At 44.8% G+C, this 27,176-nt stretch overlaps 1 protein-coding gene across 1 annotated transcript in view; it reads left to right on the top strand.

The window, feature by feature from the left end:
- The window catches only part of DEPDC1B (DEP domain containing 1B), a 63,242-nt gene that overhangs the window by 17,966 nt on the left and 18,100 nt on the right, over positions 1–27,176 (top strand). Inside the window, exons 3-7 of the mRNA XM_080972808.1 lie at positions 274–409; positions 1,523–1,650; positions 2,412–2,542; positions 5,875–5,922; positions 10,779–10,919. Coding sequence (XP_080828934.1) covers positions 274–409; positions 1,523–1,650; positions 2,412–2,542; positions 5,875–5,922; positions 10,779–10,919 — 584 coding nt within the window. The remainder of the gene's footprint in view (positions 1–273; positions 410–1,522; positions 1,651–2,411; positions 2,543–5,874; positions 5,923–10,778; positions 10,920–27,176) is intronic.

Genomic DNA, 27,176 nt, shown 5'->3' with positions numbered 1-27,176 from the left:
TGGAGCAATAGAATATTATTCTGCTGTTTCCACCTACAAAGTCAGTGCATGATATGAAAGAGTTCCAGCCTTTCCTTTTGCACATTGATGACTTCGTTGGATTCATCCCAGAATCAGCTTCTAGGTCAAGAAGGCCAGTGTGTAAACATTTCACATGTGCCTCAAACAATTAGATTACAACCAGAAGATGTGAGTCCTCTCTCTCTACCTGCCCCTCACAATGTTCACAAGCTGGACTCAGTTGTGGCTTTAACGTTTTGTTTTTCATTTTAGATTTCCTCCTTTCTCGCCACTCAAACCATATCCCAAACGATCCCCGTACCGAAAGGAAGTTGTCAAATTCCCAAACTGGAATGATTTTGAAAGGGATACTTTCCAACAACAGATCCCAGGGAAGCCCCTCATGTTGGTAAGATTTCCATCTGTACAAATATTATTTTGATGCGGAAGATGCTAACTACAAGCTCCTGTTCACTGACATATCTGTGAAGGCATCCTTTGGTTCCTCCCAAGGGGCGAGCAACAGAGGAGCCAATCAGGCTCTGTGGAGAAGTGTTGCTACCCCTAGTCCAGTCCCTGACACCTTTTGGAGCTGACTTCCACTTGGGTGTGGACCAGATAATCCTGGGCTGTGGCTTTGGTATTGCCATCACCAACTTTCCCTTCCTCCCTCTGGGTAGAGAACATAATTGCTATGGACTATGATTAGTCAATAGCTGTAGGGGCTGGAAAGGAGTCCTACTCACGACATGTGGTGTGGTATGGATTTTGCCTTCCCTACAGCAATTAAGAGCTTATGGTTAATCTTACTATTTATTATTTATTGAATGTATACACTGCCCTATACCCAGAGGTCAGGGCAGTTCACAAGAGAGATCAACAGAAAAATAACAATGTATATAATGAAAATAAAAACAGCAACCCAATAACAACCCCCCCCCCCCAAAAAAAGAGAGCTGCATTTTATAAGGGCATAGGATGTCAATCAGATCAACCAAAGGCTTGGTTAAAAAGGACCATTTATGCCTAGCACCTAAAGGTGTATAATGAAGGCACCAGACGAACTTCCCTGGGGAGAGCATTCCACAGATGGGGAGCCACTGCAGAGAAGGCCCTCTGGACCTCTCAAGGAGGAGGCACACGAAGGAGGGCCTCAGAAGATGATCTCAGGGTCCGGGTAGGTTCATATGGGAAGAGGTGGTCCTTGAGATTTAAGGCTTTATAGGTCAAAGCCTATAACCTTTGAATTGGGTCTGGAAACCAGTTGGTAGCCAGTGCAGTCAGACCAGTATCGGTGTAATATGCTCAAACTGTCTTGCTCCGGTGAGCAACCTGGCTGCTGAATTCTGCACTAGCATGTAGGACACATTATCTTCTCTGCACTGTTGCTTTGAAATGTACTGAAGAATTGACAATTATTTACAACTAACATCTCTGGATCGGTGTAGGATTAGGGTCCTTATTAAGGGAAATAATTATTATATACAATACTAAAACTTGTTATCTTTCTCGTCTCTTGTAGAATTCTGAAATGTGGTTCAAACGTCACAGTATTGCAATTGGAGAAGTTCCAACGTGCAAACTCATACATCGCCGACAATTAACAGAGTCAAATCTGGAAGATATATGGAGGTCCATGACTCTATCACAGTAAGTAGATTGCACGAACCTTTCTCTGTCAACCTAAGCTGAGAGTAGCAGAAAGCAACAGGCTGTGCTTTGCACGCATGCATTTATGCATAAATAAATATTCCAACTTGCCACTAAGAAAATACAAAGTCAGCAATTCAGTAATCCATAAACTGAAATTCTTTTGCCTTTTTTCAGCTGGCTTGTTGACTCAAGCCCCTGAACTGCAATGCCCAGCTTTTTAAAAATAATAATAATACAGTGGTACCTCGGGTTAAATACTTAATTCATTCTGGAGGTCCGTTCTTAACCTGAAACTGTTCTAGAGGTACCACAGTTTACTATAGAATATTGCTGGAATGCGGTGCGTGATTCCTTTAGTTATTTTGGGGTTGTTTCGTTCTCTAGAGCAGGTGGGGAAACTAGCATGTGGACACTCTCACTGGTTTTTCCCAACTGGGGGGAGGTTGGCATTTATAAAATGCACTTTGATGGGTAAGAACGGGTTTTTCATTATGACATGCAACCTCAGCATTATAGTCACATGTATCTAAAATATATGGGCGCTGTAAAGTGTTCGTTTTAAACCAGAATGTTGCTTTTTCTATTGGAATTGCGAGCTTCAAGGCGGCTTGTGCTGCCTATTAAAAAATACTGCATCTGCTGAACTTTTTGTATTCCAGTAAAAGTACTTCATTGTGATGTGCGGTGCTTCTACAACTAACTGTGCTGCTAGTCTGATAAACCTGTTTGTTTTCCCACCTCCCACCCTCTTATTGCAGCTTGCAAAAGACTTTAGGCTTGGATTCTCTGAATGACATGCTGGACATTAAACTTGTGAATCCAAAGCATATAATTCAGAATGTGTATAATGTTAACAAGCAGGGGGTTGTCATCCTAGAAGATAAATCAAGTAAGTAGAGTAATTTGTTTAGTTTGTTACAGCTTTTCTAGGATTTGTGCTTGATAATAGGGTAATTCAGCGGGGAGAGGGGAGGAACATTCTGTAGTTGAATCATAAAGATAGACATTTCTCCCCAGAAGAAGAAAATTACTATATACCATCAAAGAGTATATTGGGGAGTGTCATGTTATTTACATTTATTTAGTTGTTTGTAGGGCTTCTCAAGTTTGGACTATGGTATATTTTTGAATAATTTCTGATAAGTTATCCACGAATACAACTTCATGTCCTTTCCATAAGACATTCTGAACCAGTAAGAGCATTAGGTGGTAATTGTACACTATTTTTATGGAGGTAAACAAATCCATAATTAAAAGACAGGCTGTTCTTTATTATCATCTAAGTAGATAAGTGGGACGTGGGTGGTGTTGTGGTCTAAACCACAGAGCCTAGGGCTTGTTGATCAGAAGGTCGGTGGTTAAATCCCCGCAATGGGGTGAGCTCCCAGCTCCTGCCAACCTAGCAGTTAGAAAGCATGTCAAAGTGCAAGTAGATAAATAGGTACCGCTCCGGCAGGAAGGTAAACAGTGTTTCCGTGCGCTGCTCTGGTTCACCAGAAGTGGCTTAGTCATGCTGGCAACATGACCCGGAAGCTGTACGCCGGCTCCCTCAACCAATAAAGCAAGATGAGCACCACAACCCCAGAGTCGTCCGCAACTGGACCTAATGGTCAGGGGTCCCTTTACCTTTACGTAGATAAGCAGAAGTGTTAAAGTTTCATGATTCAACATCACCTTACTGAGTAATTTCCTTTTATGTGATGCCAACCTGTTTGAGGCTAATTACACAACCAACAAACATGGTGTAATTGTTTTTTATTAAGGCTGGCTTCCCCACATGACACATCCTTTGTATGGACATAATCTGTGGGCACATAATCTGAAGGCAGCATGAGTTTTGTTTTTCTGCAGTTACATCTGTTTAGATGGCTCCCTGTCGCTCCGCAAAATTAAATACTTCCCTGTTTCCAAACTTGACGCATTTGTGCACATAGGTCTTCGTTGCACTATGGTGATTCTGCAGCGTATTGTTGCAGAATTCCTTCCTGTGGGAAGCCGTGGTGGCCAGCATCTTGGATGGCTTTTAAAAAAGAGGATTAGACAACTTCACAGAGGATAAGGCTGTCAATGGCTAATCTGCCTCCATGGTCAGAGATAGCAATGCTTCTGAATACCAGTTGCTGAAGATGCCAGGAGGGGAGAGGGCTCTCGTTCTCAGGTCTTGTTGTGGGTTTCCCACAGGCATCTGGTTGGCCACTGTGAGAACAGGATGCTAGACTACATGAGCTAACCCAGGTGATCCTGTGCTGCTGAAGCATTTTGCTGCTATTATTGGGGGCTGCTTAACAGATCGTAATCCACTGCAAATGTTTTTATGATAATATATTATTATTTACTTTTAAATTTTATTATTATTGCTATTAACACACATGTCCTTATGCATGTAAAAAATGGAGGTCAATTGGAAACCTTTATTGTACAACAAGCGACTAACCAGTTATAATAATAATAATAATAATAATAATAATAATAATAATTTTTATTTATACCCCGCCCTCCCCAGCCAAGGCCGGGCTCAGGGCGGCCAACAAGCAACAATAAAAACAAGCTGAATGAATACAACTTAAAAACAAGATTAAAATACAACAGTAAAATATTGAAACAGTAAAATATTAAAATGCAGCCTCAGCACAGGAGGAGAAAGAAAAAAGAAAGAGGGGGAGGGAATCAAATTGGCTCCAAGCCAAAGGCCAGGTGGAACAACTCTTTCTTACAGGCCCTGGGGAAAGAAATCAGATCCTGCAGGGCCCTGGTCTTATGAGACAGAGCGTTCCACCAGGCCGCAGCCAGTGTTGAGAAAGCCCTGGCTCTGGTTGAAGCTAATTAATTTCCTTAGGGCCCGGGACCTCTAGGGTGTTGCTATTTATGGACCTTAAGGTCCTCCGTGGGGCATACCGGAAGAGGCGGTCCCGTAGGTACAAGGGTCCTAATAGCACTTGTTCTGCAAAGGTGTTGGGTTGGATCCAATGGCAGTCCTATTCAGAGTAGGCCAATTGAAGTTAATGGACATGACTAACTTGGGTTCAGTGGGTCTAAGTAGGACATACAGTGGTGCCCCGCAAGACGAATGCCTCGCAAGACGGAAAACCCGCTAGACGAAAGGGTTTTCCGTTTTGGAGGTGCTTCGCAAAACGAATTTCCTATGGGCTTGCTTCGCAAGACGAAAATGTCTTGCGAGTTCCTGCGGGGTTTTTTTCCTCCCCCCCCTTTTTCCCAAGCCGCTAAGCCGCTTAACAGCTGATCCGTTAAGCCACTGAGCCGCTTATCAGCTGATCCGTTAAGCCGCTTAACAGCTGATCCGTTAAGCCACTAAGCCGCTTATCAGCTGATCCGCTAAGCCCGCTAAGCCGCTAATAGCGCTAATCCCCTAAACCGCTAATGGGCTTGCTTCGCAAGACGAAAAAACCGCAAGACGAAGAGACTCACGGAACGGATTCTTTTCGTCTTGCGAGGCACCACTGTAGTTGTTTCCACCTGTGCCATATGTGAAGCGGTTCTTGGGATGGAAATGAGCAGCTGTCGCCAATACAAACTATCCAAAGATATAGAGCAGGGATTTCCAAACTTGGGTCTCCAGTAGTTTTTTTGGACTACAATTCCTATCATCCCTGACCACTGGCTTCTGCTAGCTAGGGGTCACGAGAGTTGTAGTCCAAAACCAGCCAGAGACCCAAGTTTGGGAAACCCTGACAAAGAGTGACTATGTCTGTCCTCAGAGATACATGCCTTTCTTTTTTATGGCTGAGGTGGATACTGTATTGTGTACTTCTCTGATGGAAATCGCTGTCCTAATCACCATCATCACTACTATTTACCTGCCCTTTCCCCGAAGTTCCCAGGGCGGGTTACATCAATTAAAGCACAGTGTTGAAAACCTTTTAAAACAACTTGCAATCACAGAAATAAGGTGGGTCCTGAAAATATACACCCCAGTTTTCAAAAGCCAGGGTAAATAGAAGAGTCTGCAGGCTTTGTTGAAAGATGTATAACAAAGATTCCAGATTCACCCCTGTTGGGAGGAAGTTCCAAAACCTGGGTTGCCATAGAGAAAGCCTTCTGCCAGGCTACCACCCTGGAGTTGATTGGGATGACTCTATGGCTGTTGATGAGCTCCTGGATGAGACTTTCCTGTAGCTTGTAAATCCATTCCTCTGCTTCATAAAAGTCAGTGTTGACCTATTTAATGATTTTTGAAAATTTTCACATCTCTATTCACTGCAGAGGAGCTGCCTCACTGGGTTCTATCAGCAATGAAGTGTCTGGCAAGTTGTAAGTATCAGTTTTATTTCAGTGTGAATAGGGAAACTCCTCCCCCTTTTCTGTTTTAAGAAAGCCGCTTTGACAAGGGCAAATAAGGCTTCATTCATCATTACGAGCCGCAGTGTGAGGCTGTCTGTTTGTCACGGGCTAGTTGGACGTAGAGGAATAGTGGGAGGAACCAATCTGTGGAACCACCAGGGGAAGAAGGCTCAGAGTCCAGGGAGTGGTAGTAGGACACCGATGAGTGGTCAGAGGGAGAAAAAGGAGAAGACTGGGAAGAGGACATGTTGGAAGCTGAAGGCAACAGGGCTTAGGGAGCAGGGAAAGTGTAGCAGAGAGAAGTCGAGAATCAGAGGCGGAATCTGAAGCAGAGAGGAGGGAGGCCAAGAGATGAGTCGGGTTGGTGAAGGATCACTGCTGTGACAAGCTCCCCTTCCGGCATCCCAGGACCAGAAGAAGTATGAAGAGGGAGGAGCAGAGACAGGTGTAGTCTCAGATTGCTTGGGAAGACCCCGGGGGAGGGGGAGGCTAAGGCAACTGTGGGAAGGCAGAAACCTTCATTCTTAGCAACTGCTTCATGTGGGCAAGACATGCTGGAGAAGAGCTGCTATGCTCATTTAGCCTGACACTCCTGTGCAGATCCTGTTTTTGCTAATAGAGAGTTAACACCAACTTGCTTGGTCAATAAGGCTTCATTCATCATTACACTCTGTACAGTGTTGTTCTTTCCCTGTTTGCTCAGTAAGGACAGAAGTCCAAGCTCACATGGGCGGAACTTAGTTCATAGTAGAGTATCCCATTCCTACTACCTTTGCTGCTTGACTTCAAATTTTGTATTACTGGGGAGCCCTAGGAAGTGCCCAGTGCATCAAGACGTTCAAGACAACAAGAAAACTGTCTTGCATGGAGTCACAGAGGCACAATATGTTAGGATTCTGCTTCAGCATTGACTAAGCCCCAGCTGAGCAGCCTTATAGCCCTACCCCTTCCTCTTCCTCTTCACACGTATGGCTCAGGGATGCTTGGCTGCTTATTTGGAAACATTGGCTGCTCATCAGTTATGGGTATCTTGTGTGGTAGTCCTCATCTTAAATCCTCATGCTGGGCTTTGTCCTGCTATGTTGTATCACATGATCAACCATCACCCAGAATTGACTGATATGGGCAGCTACTTCTGTGTGATTGTTCCATCTGAAGCAATCTTTGTGAAGATCTCCCTCCATGTACAATGCTTTCATGGGATGTGAGCCACTAGAAGCCCCTGGGCCAAATCCCCCACCCCCCACTATGCCAGAGTATATGCCATGTGGTCCTCCTTACATTGCCATCCTAAAGGGGAAAGTAATACTGAGAAAGCAGCATCTCTGCCAACCCAATTTGTTGTGGAGAATTTACTGGGGCAGGGTTTGTTCTGTATACAGTGTATAAGAGTTTAATGTGTACAGTGGTACCTCTGGTTACATACGCTTCAGGTTACAGACTCCACTAACCCAGAAATAGTACCTCGGGTTAAGAGTTTGCTTCAGGATGAGAACAGAAATTGTGCTCCGGCGGCGCGGCAGCAGCGGGAGGCCCCATTAGCTAAAGTGGTGCTTCAGGTTAAGAACAGTTTCAGGTTAAGAACAGACCTCCGGAACGAATTAAGTATTTAACCCAAGGTACCACTGTATATGGGGTTATATGAAGGGTTAAGCTTGAAATACTAAGTGCCCATTGATTCATTGAAGTTCTTTAGTTGCGTAAGACTGGTCTGGGGGAAAGCTGGGCTCTTGCATCAAGTTGGAGGGTTTGTGGAATGATTTATTGATCTGACGCCCGCTAATTGCTTTGCAATCCTCAATTAGCTATTTATGGCCGCCCGGCACACTTCCCCTGCCGCACGCTCTCAGTAGCTCCAGTCACGCCAGTAGCAGAGATAAACACAGCGGTGTAAAACTGTCACGTGGCTTCAGACAAACACACACAGAGTCCAGGTTTGTCCATTTCAGTTCTTTATTCCGACATTCCCCAGGGATCTCCTGGGCTCACCGCAGCCATGACAAACTGCGACTTTCCTCCCTCAAAGACCAGAGAGGAACAGACAAACTCCTCCCAAACTCCTCCCAGCTTCTAAAGCTGACGTCAGAATGTTGAGGCATCATGGGAACTTCTTAACCTGTTAAGTTCCAAACCCCATACCCCCTCTTGCCGAAAATTCTGACAAGACCTTTTTGAGTTCAACACCTTCCCCTTTGCCTTATGCCACTTCCCGGCATCTTTCCCAGGCACCTGTTGAACCCCTTCAACACTCCCAGAATCACACTGTGCGACACTTTTCCACGCACTTGTGACCTGATACCCTACTGACCCATTTGGGCCAGCAGTTGTGTCTTCTCCGTCAGATCCTTCCCCCTCTGACTTGACACCCTGTTTGTGAGCTTTCTCCATTACGCTAACCGGAGATGAAGCCTCACACCTGGACACTCCTTTCACAACCTTTGGAGATGCCCAGACCTGCCCTGAACCCTGATCTTGGACCTGGTCCCCATCACCGGGTTCAGCCTCTGGCTCCCTTTCCTCCCCAGAATCAGACAGACATTCTGAGAGAAAATCAGGACCATCCCTGAGCCTTGAACACCCATCCTGTTCCCAGAACTCAGCCTGCTTACTGACCAGCAGCTTGGTTTGATCACCCTCTGGGTATGCAAACTTCCACCCATTGGTTGCAGGATCATATCCACAGAAGATCATTTCCTGAACCTTTGGACCACCTGCCTCAAAGAGCTCAAAGGGCTCTTTGGCTACCCTCCCAAACCCGGGAAAACCATGTACCTGTGCACCCTTGCATGCCCTGCACCCTAGGGACCTCCCACATTTCCGGAGTTTGTACCCTTTTGTGCACCTGTGCAGCTTTTGCACATGACTGGGAACCTTAGCACACTGCGCCTGTGCTTTTCCAGCATTCCCACCACCCTCCAGAGGTGACTCCAGAACAAAGAGATTGTTCTGCCCCCTTTTCACGTTGGCCACTTGTTTCCCCCCTCTGAAAATGGAACAGGTGTCATTTTCAAAGCAAATTTTGTATCCCTGCTTCATTAGAGCTGATACAGATAACAAACAACAATTCAGACCCGGCACAACGTAGACCTCTAGCTCCTCCTGTAAAGGAGATAAAAACATGTTAGCCACACCAGAAACAGATTTTCGTGTTCCGTCAGCGAACATAACAGTTGCTCCAGTTGAAACAGCCCTGCAGTTCCGCATTTTGCCAGCAGGCTCGCTTAGCAGGTGACGACCAATAGTCGTATCCAAAACCCAGCGCGTCACCGTGTCCTGGCTGGAGTTGTTCTTCACAGTTGCCATAGAAGCAGTGATAAGAAAACAACCCTCCCCAGCGTCTGAGCCACGTCCTTCCCTTGCGTTCCCACGCTGGCCTCCTCTCCGAGACTGGTTCCCATGAGAACTCAGCTGGTTGACCTTGGGACCTCCTTCCTGCCCAGCTGTCTCCGCTCTCCATGGGCACACGTAGCAAGCGTCGCGTCAAATTGCACACATAGCAACGACGAACTCCAGTGGAAAAACACTGCCCTGGGCTCCTCCCAGCTGGCTTGGCCCTCCTTCTTCCGGAAAAGCACTCCTTGCCAGCTCCGCCCCCTCTGGCCTGGCTCCCACTGCGGCTTTCTGGGAACCTGCTTTGTTGACATTCCACTCCAGCACGCACAGTGGACAAGCCTTTACACTTGCCTTTGGAATCCTTCGCCCCCCCGATCTGCTCACTAGCACTCCTTGAGGCTAAATCGTCAGGAACAGGGGCTGCAGCCATCTCTAGACTTTTCTCAATACTTCTCCAGGGCTCTGGCCTCCTGCTGAAGCTTCACAGCAAACGCAGTACATCCCCAGCAGCCCTTGCTCAACATCTTAGAGTGAGCTGTTCAAACGCAATGTCCTCCAAGACCTGGCTGCCTGCCATTGTCTTCCGTTCTCCCAAGGGGCCCAAGCTTACTTACAATCAGCTTCAGCTTCTCCGGCTCTCCCTTCTCCGTGGAGAAACGATTTTCCAGCTGCTCTCTTAGCTCCGCAGCTACTCCTTTGCCTCCTAGCAACAGGCAAAAATCTCACCACCTCCTGCCGCAACTTCAAACGCATTCCGGCACTTCCGTTGCTCTGAACCGCAACTTCAAAGCGTTCCTGTGACAGTTTTACGATCGGTGATTAAGGGTCCATAACCTGTGGAATGATTTATTGATCTGACGCCCGCTAATTGCTTTGCAATCCTCAATTAGCTATTTATGGCCGCCCGGCACACTTCCCCTGCGCACGCTCTCAGTAGCTCCAGTCACGCCAGTAGCAGAGATAAACACAGCGGTGTAAAACTGTCACGTGGCTTCAGACAAACACACACAGAGTCCAGGTTTGTCCATTTCAGTTCTTTATTCCGACATTCCCCAGGGATCTCCTGGGCTCACCGCAGCCATGACAAACTGCGACTTTCCTCCCTCAAAGACCAGAGAGGAACAGACAAACTCCTCCCAAACTCCTCCCAGCTTCTAAAGCTGACGTCAGAATGTTGAGGCATCATGGGAACTTCTTAACCTGTTAAGTTCCAAACCCCATAGGGTTGTGCCATTTCATTTCTGATTGGCTTGCAGGGTAGAAATCCTTGGTCACTCATTGGTCAGAAAAAGTGTTCTGAGGAGGAGGCAGAATTCTAGCCTACTCCGATCTGATGAATGTCACACATTTCCCCCCTCCTGATAAATAATTTGTCCGTTTCCTCTTTGCTCTCGTGGACACACCAATACTGAGTAGAAATGTAACTGTTGATAATTTCTGTCAGCCAGCACAAGCCATTCATTTCTTCTCTCTCCTTTGCCCCATCATAATAGGGCCCAGGTGTCCGGATCTGAAACAACCGACATATTCAGGATTTGAAAGAGATGTCTTCAGAACCATAGCGGATTACTATGGCCACATGAAGGAGCCTCTTCTCACTTTCCAGTTTTTTGATCTCTTCGTCAATGTGCTAGGTAAGAACTCCTTCCCTCTGGAGGTCTGTCACTCTTTGACTATTTCCCCCCCAGTTTTTTTTAACTTGTAAAGATGTGTCTCTTCAACCAGGCCTTGGGGTTTCCCTGAGGTTGTTGGTTAGTCAAGCTGAGAGAACTGTTGAGTCACAGAATGACCCACTAATGTCTTCTCCAACCTTCTCCAGATGTGGTCCAAAACATCTGGAGGGAACCTGCTTGGCAAATCCCGGTCAGTGGGGATTCTTTATTGCCCTCCTGTTTAAAGTTAATAGTTTTATGGCTGTCGTTTGCTTGAAGAAAAGTAGAAGCTGCTGTTTATTTGGGGACCCTGATAATACAGGCTAGGAAGCTTCTACTTATATTCCAGCAAAGGTAGGTAAAGGCCCCCTTCAGACCTCCCGTGCCCAACGTGGGAAGGTTGGGGGGACTGAGCAGGCAGGGAAGTTTTTGGGTAGTGACGGGGTGTGGTTACTTGCAGCCCTGGGCCTGCTGCACATGTCAAATTCAGACATACAGTGGTGCCTCGCAAGATGAAATTAATTCATTCCGCGAGTTTTGTCGTCTTGTGATTTTTTTCATCTTGCGAAGCACGGTGTCGGGAAAGTTTTGGAAGAGCTTCAAAAATCACCAAAGTCTTTGAAAACCTCAAAAAAGGCTACCACACCGCGTTCTATGAGTTGCTCCTCGAAGTCAAGTCGCAACTGTATTAACGGTGTTAAGAAAAAGGAAACAAACTTGCAAGACGTTTCCGTCTTGCGAAGCAAGCCCATAGGGAAAATCGTCTTGCGAAGCAGCTCAAAAAACAAAAAACCCTTTCGTCTAGCGAGTTTTTTGTCTTGCGAGGCATTCGTCTTGCGAGGTACCACTGTAATGCTTGAGTGGCAGTTGTCCGTGTCTCTGGTGCGAGCTGTTTTTACCTTGTTGTGTTCTAAGTATTATAAACCACTGTGGAATTTGGAGATGATGGGTGGTATGAAAATTTGAATAAATAAATAAATACTTTGAATAAATAAATTTCTCTTTGGAACACAAACAGGATACAAATTAAAATTGCACAGGTGAGTTTTCGAGGAGCAATAAATCCAGCGAATAATGAGGAGCAAATGTTCATTAGCAAGTTCTAGAACAAGAAATGTACACATCTGGTAGTGAACAAGCAAGCAAATAATAATAATGATAATAAAAAACAGTACAAAAATTCAATTTCGAGCATTTCACCATTGTCCTTTTATTTGCAGCCTCCAAAGGGAGCCCAGAGCAGCTAACCTTGTACAAAAACAAATGCAATAGCAAAATGAAAACACTATAAACTATTTGTTTATTTAAAGCATGCCTGTATCGCCTCCTGTGGCAAGTCTTGATGCACTATGCAACAATATTAAAATGCACATCAGTATATTAAAATACAGGAAGAAAATGCAACTAAAAAACCTAGGATTAAAAAAATCTTATAATAGAATGAGACTGAGTACCAGAGAAGGCCTAGGAGCCCAAATGTATGTTTGTAAAAGACACCTGGACGTCATTGGTGGTCTCCTAAACTCAGAGGGAAAATGAATCCGTCAAAAAGGCCCACTTTCTAGCAGCTCCTAGCCATGGTACCATGGCCTGCGCCATGACCAGGAGGGCCTCGTCACCCATAACGACTGAGAAAGACAGGAGTAGGGAACCTCAGGCCTGAGGGGCAATGTGGCCCTGTAGACCTCCATGCCTGGCCCTTGGGGCCCTCCCTAGCTCCCATCTCACCTTCCCTAAGTCATGCCCCTCATTGCCTCTGCTCCATGACCTCTTCAAGCGTTCTTGCCTGGCTGGAACATGTTCTTGAGGCAATTGGTCTCCTCAGGCACAATAAGAAGTCAGAGTTTTCATTTCGTTTATGGCTTATATCCTGGTCTCCCTTTTCAGGGTAAGCCCAAAGCTAATAAAACAAAAACGACAGCCTCATTAATAAATAATAATAATTCATTCACTTGTTTATTTGAATATGTATAAACCACGCTTACATAGGAAACATAGCAAGGCAGTGTACAACACAAAGCCACTGTAACATTGGTAAAAGTGTTACCAAGTCCAGAACGCTGTCGCCACCAAGCCAATAAAGAGACAGTGGGTGTTAGGGTAAAATGAGTTAATTAAAACCTACAACAGTGAGTCTCAGCAGAATATCTCAAAAAGACTGAGTGTAGAGATCACAAAGCATTTACACCATTGTAGCAAGCGCACAAATGTGTGATTTCTTGCGTCACTGGGGAAACCCAGCCAGATGGGCGGGGTATAAATAATAAAAAATATTACTATTACTATTACTATTGCTATTGCTATTAGCTAGGAATGTGCGTGGACAAAGCATGCTTAAGTTCTCTTCTTGGCTACAGAATAATTACTTCCTGACCCTAATCTCGAATTCAGGCCAGCCCAGGCGTAACTGGCCTTGTAGTTGCAGCAGTGGGAACATCTTGTACTTGTGACTGGGAGTGTGTTTATGCAGACTCAGGGTTCAGCTGCATATGTGATGTGTAGACTTCAGTGTTATGGCACCTCTTGAGTTATGGCACCCATGTATCAGAAATATTTGCTGCATAAACAGACTGTGAGAGAACATGAGCAAAGATGTGGGCTGGGCTGACTGTGGGTCCTGACATCTAGCCCCAGGTGATGGGATCCAGCTGGGTCCCAATTCAGGGAATCCACCTATCAAAAGCACCAGCAACACACATGTCAACAAGAAATTAGTTGATTTTTTAAAAATAAAAAGTCAATTCCAAAGGCAGTTAGGAATTCCAGCTGAACAGTGTCATCTTTGAAATACGCGTGACGGAAAATGAGGATGCCTCCCACTGTTCTTCTGTCCGTGAAAAGCTCCACAGGAGAGAGGACCTGCCACACTAAAAGCTCAATGCCTCATAAAGGCTGACTGAACTTCAGGGGCATTTGGGAGCACCAAAAATGGCCTGTTGAAGGATCTCAGCAACTGAGGGGGGACACTGCTGGCATATTAGCAGTACATGTGAAAAGGATCTAGTGGTCTTAACATTGCTTAACAAGCTTAACATTGTCGACAGTGTGATGCAGCAGCCAAAAAAGCTAATGCTATTCTTGGCTGCATCAACGGAAGTCTAGTGTCCAGATCAAGGGAAGTAATAGTACCACTCTATTTTGCCTTGGTCAGACCACAACTGGAATACCGTGTCCAGTTCTGGGCACCGCAATTTAAGAAGGATGTTGACAAGCTGGAACACGTGCAGAGGAGGGCAACCAAGATGGTCTGGAAGCCAAGCCTTATGAGGAATGGTTGTAGGAGCTGGGTATTTTTAGCTTGGAAAAGAGGATACTGAGAGGAGATATGATTATTGTTGTTGTTGTTGTTCAGTCGTTTAGTCATGTCCAACGCTTCGTGACCCCATGGACCAGAGCACTCCAGGCACTCCTGTCTTCCACTGCCTCCTGCAGTTTGGTCAAACTCATGTTAGCAGCTTCGAGAACACTGTCCAACCATCTTGTCCTCTGCTGTCCCCTTCTCCTTGTGCCCTCCATCTTTCCCAACATCAGGGTCTTTCCCAGGGGGAGATATGATAGCCATCTTCAAATATATTAAGGGCTGTCACGTGGAAGAGGGAGCAAGCTTGTTTCCTCCTTCTCTGGAGGGTAGGACTTAAACCAATGGCTTCAAGTTACAAGAAAGGAGATTCTGATTAAACATCAGGAAGATTTCTGACAATAAGAGTTGTTTTACAGTGGAACGGACTTCATCGGAAGGTGGTCGACTCTCCTTCCTTGAAAGGTTGGGTGGCCACCTGTCATGGATGCTTTAGCTGAGATTCCTGCATGACTGGGGTTGGACTAGATGACCCTTGGGGGGGGTACCTTCCAATTCTGCAATTTGAAGATTCCATAAGCAATCAGGCAACTTTGAGGTGCTTTGGGCCCAAGTTGTTTAGGGCTTTGTGAATTACCACAAGACCCTTTCACACTCCCAATGCCCTTGGAAGAACACTGCCAGTGCCCCACCAATTGTGGCTAGGTTTCTCCAGCCACTCTGGGCGGCTTCTAGCAGAATATAAAACACAATAAATCATACGGACGTGAAGGGTGTCAGTCTGTGTGGAGAGGGGGATTGGTTGCCCCAGGTCTCATGTAGGTGTAAAGTTACTCCACTGCTGGAGGCATGGCTATGGTTTGAAAGGAAGAACTTTGACCTGGGATTTCTCCCAAGCCTGGAAATGAAACCTCTTTTCAGGGAGGCAGTGCAGATGAGAAGAGCAGAAAGGTTGCAGCTACTGCGGTTTCCTTGAAACTCTAGTAATCTACTTCATCCTAAACATGGTTATGCTAATTCCCGAAAGATATAACTGTTAAAGTCAGAGTTTACCAGTCTTGAACGATCGTGTTTACTATCTCAGCAGATGTTTTGAAATTCAAGGTTGCAGTGATGTGGGAACTGAATCATTTCGTAGTGATTCAGAGCTACTGCCATTTGTCTTTGCCTGCAACCGCAAATTTATTTGGCAGTTCACACTCAGCCCTGGGAGTGAACCCTGAGCTACTGGATTTGTCACAAATGCACAACAATTTTGCCACCTTCTCCAACACCTGTGCAAGAAGCCAAGCTCCGGCACACTATTTTATTCCAGAACATATGCTGTTATTGCTAATTATCCTTGCAAGGTGCCAGGGCAGTTGCCACCACTCCTGGCCAGGTACAGGGCGGCAGTCCATGCACGTAGCTTCTCTCTTTTTTTTGAAAATAATATTTATTACTTTTCCAACAATTTTAACACTACAAAAACAATACAATACAATACAAAAACACTACATAACACTAACACATTAAACTAACAAAACAAAACAAAAACAGTTTAAAACACATCAAACAATTTCAGTATCTTATCTTTCATTCACTTATTTCCACGACCTCCTCACACCTCCCTTTTTGTATTCCACTTCTGTTAATTGTTTCAGCAATTCCTTTCCATCTTTCTCTGTTTTCTATCCTATAATTATCTTAACACATTCTAACCTTATTTTCCCCTTTAATTCTCTATTAATCTATTTATACTTAATTCCTTATAACATTTCTACTAAAGCCATATAACTTCATTCCAACATTTTTCTAACATTCATTAATTTTACAGTATTTCTGTAAATAGTCTTTAAACTTTTTCCAGTCTTCTTCCACCGACTCTTCTCCCTGGTCTCGGATTCTGCCAGTCATTTCCGCCAGTTCCATATAGTCTATCAACTTCATCTGCCATTCTTCCCGGGTGGGTAAATCTTGTGTCTTCCAATACTTCGCGATGAGTATTCTTGCTGCTGTTGTTGCATACATAAAAAAAGTTCTATCCTTCTTTGGCACCAATTGGCCGACCATGCCCAGGAGAAAGGCCTCTGGTTTCTTCAGGAAGGTATATTTGAATACCTTTTTCATTTCGTTATAAATCATCTCCCAGAATGTCTTAATCCTTGGGCATGTCCACCAAAGGTGAAAGAATGTACCTTCAGTCTCATTACATTTCCAACATTTATTGTCGGGCAAATGGTAAATTTTTGCAAGCTTGACTGGTGTCATGTACCACCTATAAATCATTTTCATTAAATTTTCTCTTAGGGCATTACATGCCGTGAATTTCATACCTGTGGTCCATAACTGTTCCCAGTCAGCCATCATTATGTCCAACATCTTGTGCCCATTTAATCATAGCTGATTTCACCATTTCATCCTGAGTGTTCCATTTCAACAGCAAGTTTTACATTCTTGACAAATTCTTAATTTTTGGATCTAACAATTCTGTTTCCAATTTTGATTTTTCCACCTGGAAACCAACTTTTTTGTCCAAATTGTATGCCTCCATTATTTGGTAATAATGGAGCCAATCTCGCACTTTGTTTTTCAATTTTTCAAAGCTCTGCAATTTTATTCTGTCTCCATCTTGATCCAGAATTTCCCAATATTTCGGCCATTTGGCCTCCATATTGAGTTTTTTCTGTGCCTTCGCTTCCATTGGTGACAACCATCTTGGGGTTTTCTTTTCTAACAAATCCTTATATCTTATCCAAACATTAAACAATGCTTTTCTAACAATATGATTTTTAAACGCTTTATGTGCTTTTACCTTGTCGTACCACAAATATGCATGCCAGCCAAATGCATTATTGAAACCTTCTAAATCCAACACGTCAGTGTTTTCAAGAAGCAGCCATTCTCTCTGCCAGCAAAAAGCACCTGATTAATAATAAAGTTTAAGATCTGGCAGGGCAAATCCACCTCTTTCTTTGGCATCAGTTAATATCTTAAATTTTATTTGAGGCTTCTTGCCCTGCCAAACAAATCTGGAAATATCTTTCTGCCACTTCTTGAAACAATCCGTCTTATCCAAAATTTGCAATGTTTGAAACAAAAACAACATCCTTGGCAACACATTCATTTTTATCACAGCAATTCGGCCTAACAATGATAACTTCAAATTTGTCCATATTTCTAAATCCTTTTTCACTTCAATTCAACATTTTTCATAATTATCCTTAAATAAATTCACATTTTTGACAGTCATGTTAACCCGTAAATATTTCACTTTCTTAACCAATGTTAGTCCTGTCTCCTCCTGAAACTTCTCTCTCTCATTCACAGTTAAGTTTTTCTCTAAAACCTTAGTTTTTATCTTGTTCAACTTAAAACCTGCTACCTGTCCGAATTCTTGAATCAGTTCCAATACGCTTTTGGTACTAGATTCTGGCTCCTGTAAAGTCAATACTAAGTCATCAGCAAATACTTTCAATTTGTACTGTTTAGCTCCCACTTGTATACCTTTAACCTCTTGGTCCTTTCTTTTTTTTTTTAATAGAATATTTATTCCAATTTTAAAGTTACAAAAAGAAAGAAAAAAACCATACAAAAAAAGAAGAAAAAAAAAAGATATAACATGTTACAAAAAACAGCAGCAAAGAAAAACTCAGCAAAGAATAAACATACATTACAATAAAGAATGACAAAAATCAAATTAAACCTTTACAACCTTTTCCCCCTTTTACTTATTTCCATGACTTCCTCTCACCTCCCTGCTTTGTATTCTAGTTTAGATCGTATCTCCAGCAAATCCTTCTAACCTTCTTTTCTTTTACTTATTTTAACATTCGATAATATTTAATCCTCCTCTATCCTCATTTTACACTTCATTTTTACTTACTCCATTATACCATATCTGCCAATACGGCCTAATATTCTTTTCCAACCTTTTTCTAACATTCTTTTATATTGCAGTATTTCTGAAGATATATTTTAAATTTTTTCCAATCTTCTTCCATCGACCCTTCTTCCTGGTCTCGAATTCTGCCGGTCATCTCAGCCAGTTCCATATAGTCCATCACTTTCATCTGCCATTCTTCTCGGGTAGGCAATTCTTGTGTCTTCCAGTATTTCCCAATGAGAATTCTTGCTGCTGCTGTCGCATACATAAAAAAATTTCTGTCTTCCCTTCGCACCAATTGGCCGACCATGCCCAAGAGGAAGGCCTCTGGTTTCTTCAAGAAAGTGTATTTCAATACCTTTTTTAATTCATTATATATCATTTCCCAGAAGGCCTTGATCTTTGGGCACGTCCACCAAAGGTGAAAAAAGGTACCTTCATTTTCTTTACATTTCCAGCATTTATTATGAGGCAAATGATAGATTTTTGCTAGCTTGACTGGGGTTAAGTACCACCTATAAATCATTTTCATTATATTTTCTCTTAAGGCATTACAAGCCATAAATTTCATACCTGTGGTCCATAACCGTTCCCAGTCAGCAAACATAATGTTATGCCCAACATCTTGTGCCCATTTAATCATAGCAGACTGTGATGGGACGATGAGCTGCTTGTGTGTAAAATCCTAGTCCCTCAGAGTTTGGTCAAGTTTGCAAACCTCTGTCTGTAACGGAGCCCCTTAAACATGGCTCCGTCAGTCGCTGGCAGATTCCGACAGTGGTTGCTTTCGGAATCGCTTCCAACATAAAAGCTCCTTAACGGAAACACGTCTTCTGGACTCTCTGCTTGACAGTTTCCGGCGAGGAGTGGGTGTCCCTACAGGAGGTCCTGAAACCTCCCCACTGTTTTCGCTGGAAGTGTCTCTGAGCCATCCCTCCAGCTCCCTTTCCCTCAGCTCAGCTCCTCTCCCCCTACTGGTTCCCTCTTCAGCTGCTGAGTCTCTCCCAACCTGTGTGAGCCCTTTCACTTCCCTTCCTTCCGATGGCAGTTCCCTGACATCCACCTCCCCTCCAGGGCCCCCTTCATCCCCTCTCGCCCCCTCCTCTACGGGCGGTGAGGAGGCAAAACCCCGGAATGAACTTCCTTCATCTTCCGATGTCCCGAACACTTCTCTCCACCTGTTGCGGTTCCTGGTCTCGAAGTACTCCTCCTCCTCAGAGTCCATCTCCCCTTCCCCTTCCGATTCCGAGAATCCTTCCAACTCCTCCTCCTCATCGGTGGTCCCAAAGTATTCCCTCCGGAACCTCTCCACAGGCTGAGGTTTCCTTGGGAACCTTTGATGGAACGTTTCTATCAATACCTCGTCATTGATATCTTCTGCCATTACCCAAGTGTTTTCTGACTCCGGTTCTCCTTCCCACGCTACCAAATACTCCACCTGATCTCCCTTCCATCTGGCGTCGAGGATTTCTGCCACATGGCTGCTGCATTCCCTTTCTTCTATGACCGGTCCCCGAGTGGCCATCCCTTCTCGTCCCCCCTCATACGGTGACAGTAACGACCTGTGAAATACTGGGTGCAGTTTCATGTGGTTGGGTAACCGGAGCCTGAAAGCCACTGGGTTGACCTGTTGAATGACCTCAAAGGGACCCAATCTCCTGGGTCTTAATTTCTTACAACCTCCTTTGAACGGCAACCCTTGGGTTGACAGCCACACCCTATCTCCCACCCTTATGGTTTCACCTTCCCTTCGGTTCTTGTCTGCCTGCCTCTTGTATTCTTCCTTCGCCCTTTCTAAGTTGAGTTGGAGCTGACGATGGATTGCTTCCATTTCTTCTACAAAATGCTCGGCTGCCGGGACACCCCATCTCTCCCCTTCTCCCCCTGGGAAAGCCCTGGGATGACACCCATAATTAGCCAAGAAGGGGCTCATCCCTGTGGACACATTCTCGGCATTGTTGTAGGCAAATTCCGCCAGCGCCAACTTTTCTACCCAGTCATTCTCTCTGTCATTGACATAACACCTCAGGTATTGCTGGAGGACCCCGTTTGCTCTTTCCGCCTGCCCGTTGGTTTCAGGGTGCCGGGCAGTCGAAAAGTTGACCTCCACCTGCAGTAAGCTCATGAGCTTTCTCCAGAACCTGGAAGTAAATTGTTTTCCTCGGTCTGAGACCACCCTCAATGGCACCCCGTGCAACCTAAAAATGTGTTCTACAAATAACTTCGCTGTCTCTTCCGCCGTGACTGCATGCGAGCAGGCTACAAAGTGGCACATCTTTGTTAGTAGGTCTACCACCACCATGATGGCTGTTTTCCCCTTGGACTTCGGCAGATCAGTCATAAAATCTATCGACACTGCCTCCCAAGGTCGTTCTGGGGTTGGTAAGGGTTCTAATAGCCCCGCCGGTGCCCGCCTCTCCCCTTTGGCTCGCTGGCATTGCTCACACCCTCTTACATACTCCCGTACATCTTCCCTCACCTTAGGCCACCAAAATTCCCTGGTGACCAACCACATGGTTTTGTGTTGTCCAAAATGCCCCGCCGTGGGGCTGTCGTGCAACTGCTTGAGTACCCTCCCCCTTAAGTCTCCTTCAGGGATATACAGTGCCCCTTTGTAATACAAAGCTCCATTTCTTTCCTCGAAACCCCCTGGTTCCTCTCCCTCACCCCTAAGACCTCTGAGCTTATTCTGGGCGTATTCATCATTCTCTGTTTCCTCTACCAGTTCTCTTTGTCCCACCAATGCCGCCCCACACACCCAGCGGTCCTCTGGAATGACATGTCTCTCTTCGGGTGCTCCCTCCCCCTCCAAATATTCAGGTTTGCGTGAGAGAGCGTCCGCCCTAATGTTCTCTGGGCCTGGCACGTAACAAATCTCAAAGTTAAATTTGGAGAACTCCTGGGCCCATCTCACTTGCCGTTGGTTGAGCACTCGTGCCGTCCTCCAATACTCTAGGTTCTTGTGGTCAGTGCACACTTGCACCTTATGTTGTGCGCCAATTAGCAGGTGCCTCCATCTCCGGAACGCCTCATGAATGGCTAGTAGTTCTCGGTCATACACCGTGTAGTTCCTCTCGGATTTGTTCAGCTTTCGCGAAAAAAAGGCACACGGTCTCCACTCTGACTCCTCCTTCCCTGGCTGCAGAAGCACCGCCCCAATAGCTCTGTCTGATGCGTCAGTTTCCACTCTCATCGGTTTTTGTAAATCCACATGCAGGAGTTGTTGTTCCGAGGCGAAGGCCCTTTTTAGTTCCTCAAATGCTCGCTCCGCCTCCTCAGTCCAAACGAACTTCTTCTTACTGCTGAGACAGTCCGTAATGGGCGCCGTTAGGTGGGCAAAGTTTCGGATGAACTTACGATAGAAGTTCCCAAATCCTAGGAACCTCTGCACATCCTTCCTTGTTTTGGGTGTTTTCCATTCCAGCACCGCCTGGACCTTGCCGGGATCCATGGCCAATCCCTTGTCTGACAGGCGATACCCCAGGAATTCCACCTCCTTGGTATGAAACTGACACTTCTCCAGTTTCACCCACAGCTGGTTGGCTTGCAGCCTGCTCAACACTTCTCTGACGTCTCTCACATGCTGCTCCTCATTCTCAGAATACACCAACACGTCGTCTAAGAAGGCCACACAATTCTTGTAAAGCAAAGGCCCCAGGACGTGGTTCATAAACGATTGAAAGCACGCGGAGCCTCCTTGTAGGCCGAAGGGCATAACTAAATATTCAAATGCCCCCAAAGGGGTGAACATGGTGGTTTTCCATTCATCCCCCTTCCTTATTCGTATCAGGTTGTACGCCCCCCTTAGGTCCAGTTTAGTAAAAATCTTTCCCTTCCTGACCCTTGTCAAAATGTCGTCAATCCTGGGCATAGGGAAAGCCACTGGTTCTGACACTGCATTTAAGGCCCTGAAGTCACACACAAGCCTCGGCTTGTTCGTGTTTTTTTTATCCACAAAAAACACTGGGCTGCCCCCCACCGCCCTGGACTCTCTGATGAACCCTCTCTTCAGGTTCTTGTCAATGAACTCTCTTAGCTCCTGCATCTCTCTGTCTGACATGGCGTACAGCTTGCCTACAGGGAGCTGTGCCCCAGGGAGTAAATTGATTTGACAGTCAAAGGGTCTATGCGGGGGTAGTTGGTCAGCTTCCCTTTCGCTGAAGACGTCGCGGAGATCTGCGTATTGTCGTGGTACCTTCACGTTCTCCGTTACTTCAGTCCCTGCTAGGGTGGCTTGGGCCCCTGCCAAACCCTTTCCCTCTTTGCAGTGTTCTAAGCAATGTGCTGAACCAAAAGAAACCACTCTCTGATGCCAGCCCACCAGCGGATCATGTAACGCTAGCCAGCTCATCCCCAATATAATGGGAGCTCCTCCCAAGGTGGCCACATTAAACGCTATCAGTTCGGTGTGCCTTGCCACCTTCATTATCATTGGGACGGTCTGCAAGCTGACTTCTCCTCCCAACAGCTCCCTGCCATCGATCGTGGTCACCTGCAGGGGGTTGCTTAAAGGGATCGTCTGTATCTGGTGTTCAGCTGCAAACTCTTTGCTCATGAAATTGCAGGAGCTGCCTGAGTCCAACAGCGCCTTTATCTTTAGAGGGTGTCCGTTTGGCAGCTCTAGCGCCACTTCTATCACTAGGGCGGGTTTAGGAGGTTCTGGCGTGGGCACTTTCACTGCTCTTTGGCCTGGCTGCTGTGCCCCGACGGTGGCAGCCAGGCGTTGGCTTTTACTTGCTTCGGTATTTCTTCCTCTCTTCCCTCCACAGCTCCTACCATCCCTTGCCATTCCTTCCTCTGGGGGCAGACTCTGGCAAAGTGACCTGGCTGTTGGCAGAGATAGCATTTCCGGGCGCCTTTTCCCTCCTTCTTTCCCCCCTCACTGGGCTTTGAAACTGCGCGCGCGCGCGCTGTTCCGATTTCCATCGGCTCTGCCGGCGGGAAAGTTGGCTCTGGAATGTCTGGAATGCGGAACTCCTTCCAACGTTCCCCCTTCCCTTCCCGCCTCTCCAATGCTCTCGCCTCCTGGCGCGCTCCTATGGTCAGCGCTGATTTGGTCAGCTGGTCCATAGACTCCGCCCTGGGCGCCCGGGAAAGTTCGTCTTTCACAGCCGAAGAAAGCCCTTCTTCAAAGAGCATTTGAATGGGTTCCGCCGATAGATCCCACCCCAATTTATGGATCAACATGGTGAACTCAGTCCAGTACTCACGGACAGATCGGCTCCCCTGTTTGCAAGCCATTAACTGTCTGCGGACCACTCCCTGTTCAATATCGCTGGAAAACATCAGATCCATGGCGCGAAAGAACTTCATCGTGTCCTTTAGGACGTCACTATTCGCTGCCATCAGGGGTCTAACCCAGTCTCTCGCCCCCTTTTCAAGATGCCCAATCACGAAAGCCACTCGTGATTCCTCGTCAGGGAATTCATCAAACTGCAGATTGAGGGCATATTGCATCTCTGTCCGAAAGCCATGATAGTCTTTGGGCTCCCCCCCAAACTTCTGCACCAATCCTGGTACCTTTCTGACGAGCTGGGTGTCTTTCCCCTTTTTGTCTGCATCCTGAGCCCTCCTCTCCTCAAGCCTCGCCGTCTGCAGCGCTAGCTGGACCTCCAACACCCGGTACCTTTCTTCCAGGCTTGGACCCGCTCCAGCTCCTGCTTCTCCGGTTCCGGCTGGGTTGCTCATGATGCCTTCTCCTGCACAAGCTGCTCACGAAGACTGTCGGAATGCTGTGATGGGACGATGAGCTGCTTGTGTGTAAAATCCTAGTCCCTCAGAGTTTGGTCAAGTTTGCAAACCTCTGTCTGTAACGGAGCCCCTTAAACATGGCTCCGTCAGTCGCTGGCAGATTCCGACAGTGGTTGCTTTCGGAATCGCTTCCAACATAAAAGCTCCTTAACGGAAACACGTCTTCTGGACTCTCTGCGTGACAGTTTCCGGCGAGGAGTGGGTGTCCCTACAGGAGGTCCTGAAACCTCCCCACTGTTTTCGCTGGAAGTGTCTCTGAGCCATCCCTCCAGCTCCCTTTCCCTCAGCTCAGCTCCTCTCCCCCTACTGGTTCCCTCTTCAGCTGCTGAGTCTCTCCCAACCTGTGTGAGCCCTTTCACTTCCCTTCCTTCCGATGGCAGTTCCCTGACACAGACTTAACCATTTCATCCTGTGTATTCCATTTCAGCAGCAGGTTATACATTCTTGACAAGTTCTTAGTTTTAGGCTCTAACAATTCCGTTTCCAATTTGGAGTTTTCCTCCTGGAAACCAATATTTTTATCTAGGTTAAAAACCTCCCTTATTTGATAATAATGAAGCCAGTCTCGAACTTTAGTTTTTAATTTGTCAAAACTCTGCAATTTTAGTTTATCTCCAACTTGTTCTAAAATTTCACAGTATTTTGGCCAATTTGTCTCCATATTAGTTTTTTTCAATGCCTTAGCCTCCATTGGTGACAGCCACCTTGGTGTTTTACTTTCCAACAAATCCTTATATCTCACCCAAACATTAAACAATGCTTTCCTGACAATATGGTTCTTAAAGGCCTTATGCGCTTTAACCTTATCATACCATAAATATGCATGCCATCCAAACACATTATCAAAGCCTTCTAGATCCAAAATGTCTGCGTTTTCAAGAAGTAGCCAATCTTTCAGCCAGCAAAATGCGGCTGATTCATAGTAAAGTTTAAGATCTGGCAGGGCAAATCCCCCTCTTTCCTTCGCATCTGTTAATATCTTAAATTTTATTCTAGGCTTTTTGCCCTGCCAGATAAATTTGGAAATATCTCTTTGCCACCTCTTGAAACAGTCCATTTTATCCACAATTTGCAATGTTTGAAACAAAAACAACATTCTAGGCAATACATTCATCTTTATCGCAGCAATTCGGCCCAACAATGATAACTTCAATTTTGACCATGTTTCTAAATCCTTCTTCACTTCTGACCAACATTTTTCATAATTATCTTTAAACAAATTCACATTTTTAGCAGTCATATGCACCCCTAAATATTTCACTTTATTAACTATTGTTAATCCTGTCTCTTTCTGAAACCTCTCTTTCTCAATCTCTGTAAGGTTTTTCTCTAATACCTTAGTTTTCGTCTTGTTCAATTTAAAACCTGCTACTTGACCAAATTCTTGGATTAATTGTAATACCCTTTTTGTACTAGCTTCTGGCTCCTGTAATGTCAAGACTAAATCATCAGCAAAAGCTTTCAATTTGTACTGTTTAGCTCCGAGTTGTATACCTTTAACCAACTGGTCTTTTCTAATCATATTGAGCAAAACCTCCAGGACCGATATAAAAAGCAATGGGGAGATTGGGCAACCCTGTCTTGTTCCTTTCTCTATCTTAAATTCTTCTGTAACTACATTATTCACAATGAGCTTAGCTTTTTGTTCCGAATAGATTGCACCTATACCATTTTCAAAACTTTGGCCTACCCCCATCCCCTGCAGATTTTTCTTCATAAAGTTCCAGGAAATATTGTCAAACGCTTTCTCTGCATCTACAAATATTAAAACGGCTTTGGTATTGATATTAACTTGCAATTTTTCTAAAATATTAATAATATTCCTCGTATTATCTGACAGATGTCTCCCGGGGAGAAAGCCCGCCTGATCTTTATGGATCTCTTTCACCAATACATTTTTTAATCTTTTAGCCATAATTTCCGCAAAAATTTTGTAATCCACATTAAGTAGGGATATGGGACGGTAGTTCTTCAACTGTGTCTTTTCCACTTCAGTTTTTGGTATAAGTGTGATGTATGCTTCTTTCCACGACTCGGGTGCTTTTCCTCCCCGTAGTATTTCATTGCAAAGTTCTTTCAACGGTTGCAATAACCATTCTTTCAAGGATTTATAGTACTTTGCAGTTAGACCATCCGGTCCTGGAGATTTGCCCAATTTCATATTCTGAATGGCTCCTTCTACCTCTTGATCAGATATTATAGAGTTTAATATTGATTTGCTCTTTTGAGATACTTTTTGTAATCCATTATTTTTCAAAAACCAATCAATGTCTAATTCTTTCTGGGTCTCCTGCGTATATAACTGTTTAAAATAATTCTGAAAGCACTTCCGAATCTCTCCAGGATTCTGTATAATCTTCCCTTCTACTACCAAGTTCGTGATCGTATTCAGCTTTTGTCTTTTTTTCATTTGCCAGGCCAGTAATTTCCCACACTTGTTTGCCGATTCAAAGGTCTTTTGTTTCATCTGTTTAACCTTCCATTCTATCTCCTGATTCATCAGTTTCATATATTGTACTTGGTATAGCTTTATCTCTTTTAAGATCTCCTGTGAGTTCGGTTTCGCCCTCAGTCTTTTTTCTCCATCCTTAATTTTCTCCAAAATTTTTTCTCTCTTCTCATTTTGATATCTTTTCCTAATTGCATTTTGTTGTATCAAAAATCCTCTCATTACTGCTTTGCTGGCATCCCAAATCACTCTTTTTTCGGTCGTAGTATTCATATTTATCTCAAAATAGTCTCTCAAGTTTTTCTGGGCCTTTTTAATAATTTCCTCATTCCTAAACAAGGAGTCATTCATCTTCCATCTAAAAGCTCCGATTGGCATTGATATCATTTCAATCTTTACTGGATTATGATCAGAGCAAATTTTCGGGCAAATCACCCCTTTTTTTTATCTTAGGGGCCGGTCCTCTAGTTATCCAGATTTGGTCTATTCTTGTCCATGTCATTTTTGCTTCAGAGAAGAAGGTTCCTTCTCTTTCCAAAGGGTTCTTCATTCTCCAGATATCCACAAGATCCATATTGTCAGTCATTTCAAAAAATGTCTTTGGTAATCTTCCATCTTTCGTCACCGTTTGTCTTTGGGCTTTATCCATATTTGTAGACACTACTCCATTCATAGCTCCCATCAAGATAATGTTGTAATCCAAATAATCAAGAAGGGTTTCGTGCAGTTTTTTAAAGAATTCTGATTTTCCCTCATTTGGTGCATAGACACCTAATATCAAAAACTTCTGTCCTTGAAACTGAATTTCAATTGCTATATATCTTCCTTGATCATCTTTAAATATAAATTTTGGTGACAGGCTTTCCTTTGCATATA

This window comes from Podarcis pityusensis (assembly GCF_964106645.2).
Source record: "Podarcis pityusensis genome assembly, chromosome: 11".
Lineage (NCBI taxonomy): Eukaryota > Metazoa > Chordata > Lepidosauria > Squamata > Lacertidae > Podarcis > Podarcis pityusensis.
The sequence above is the reverse complement of the archived record's forward strand: the minus strand, read 5'-3'. Positions and strand labels throughout refer to the sequence as shown.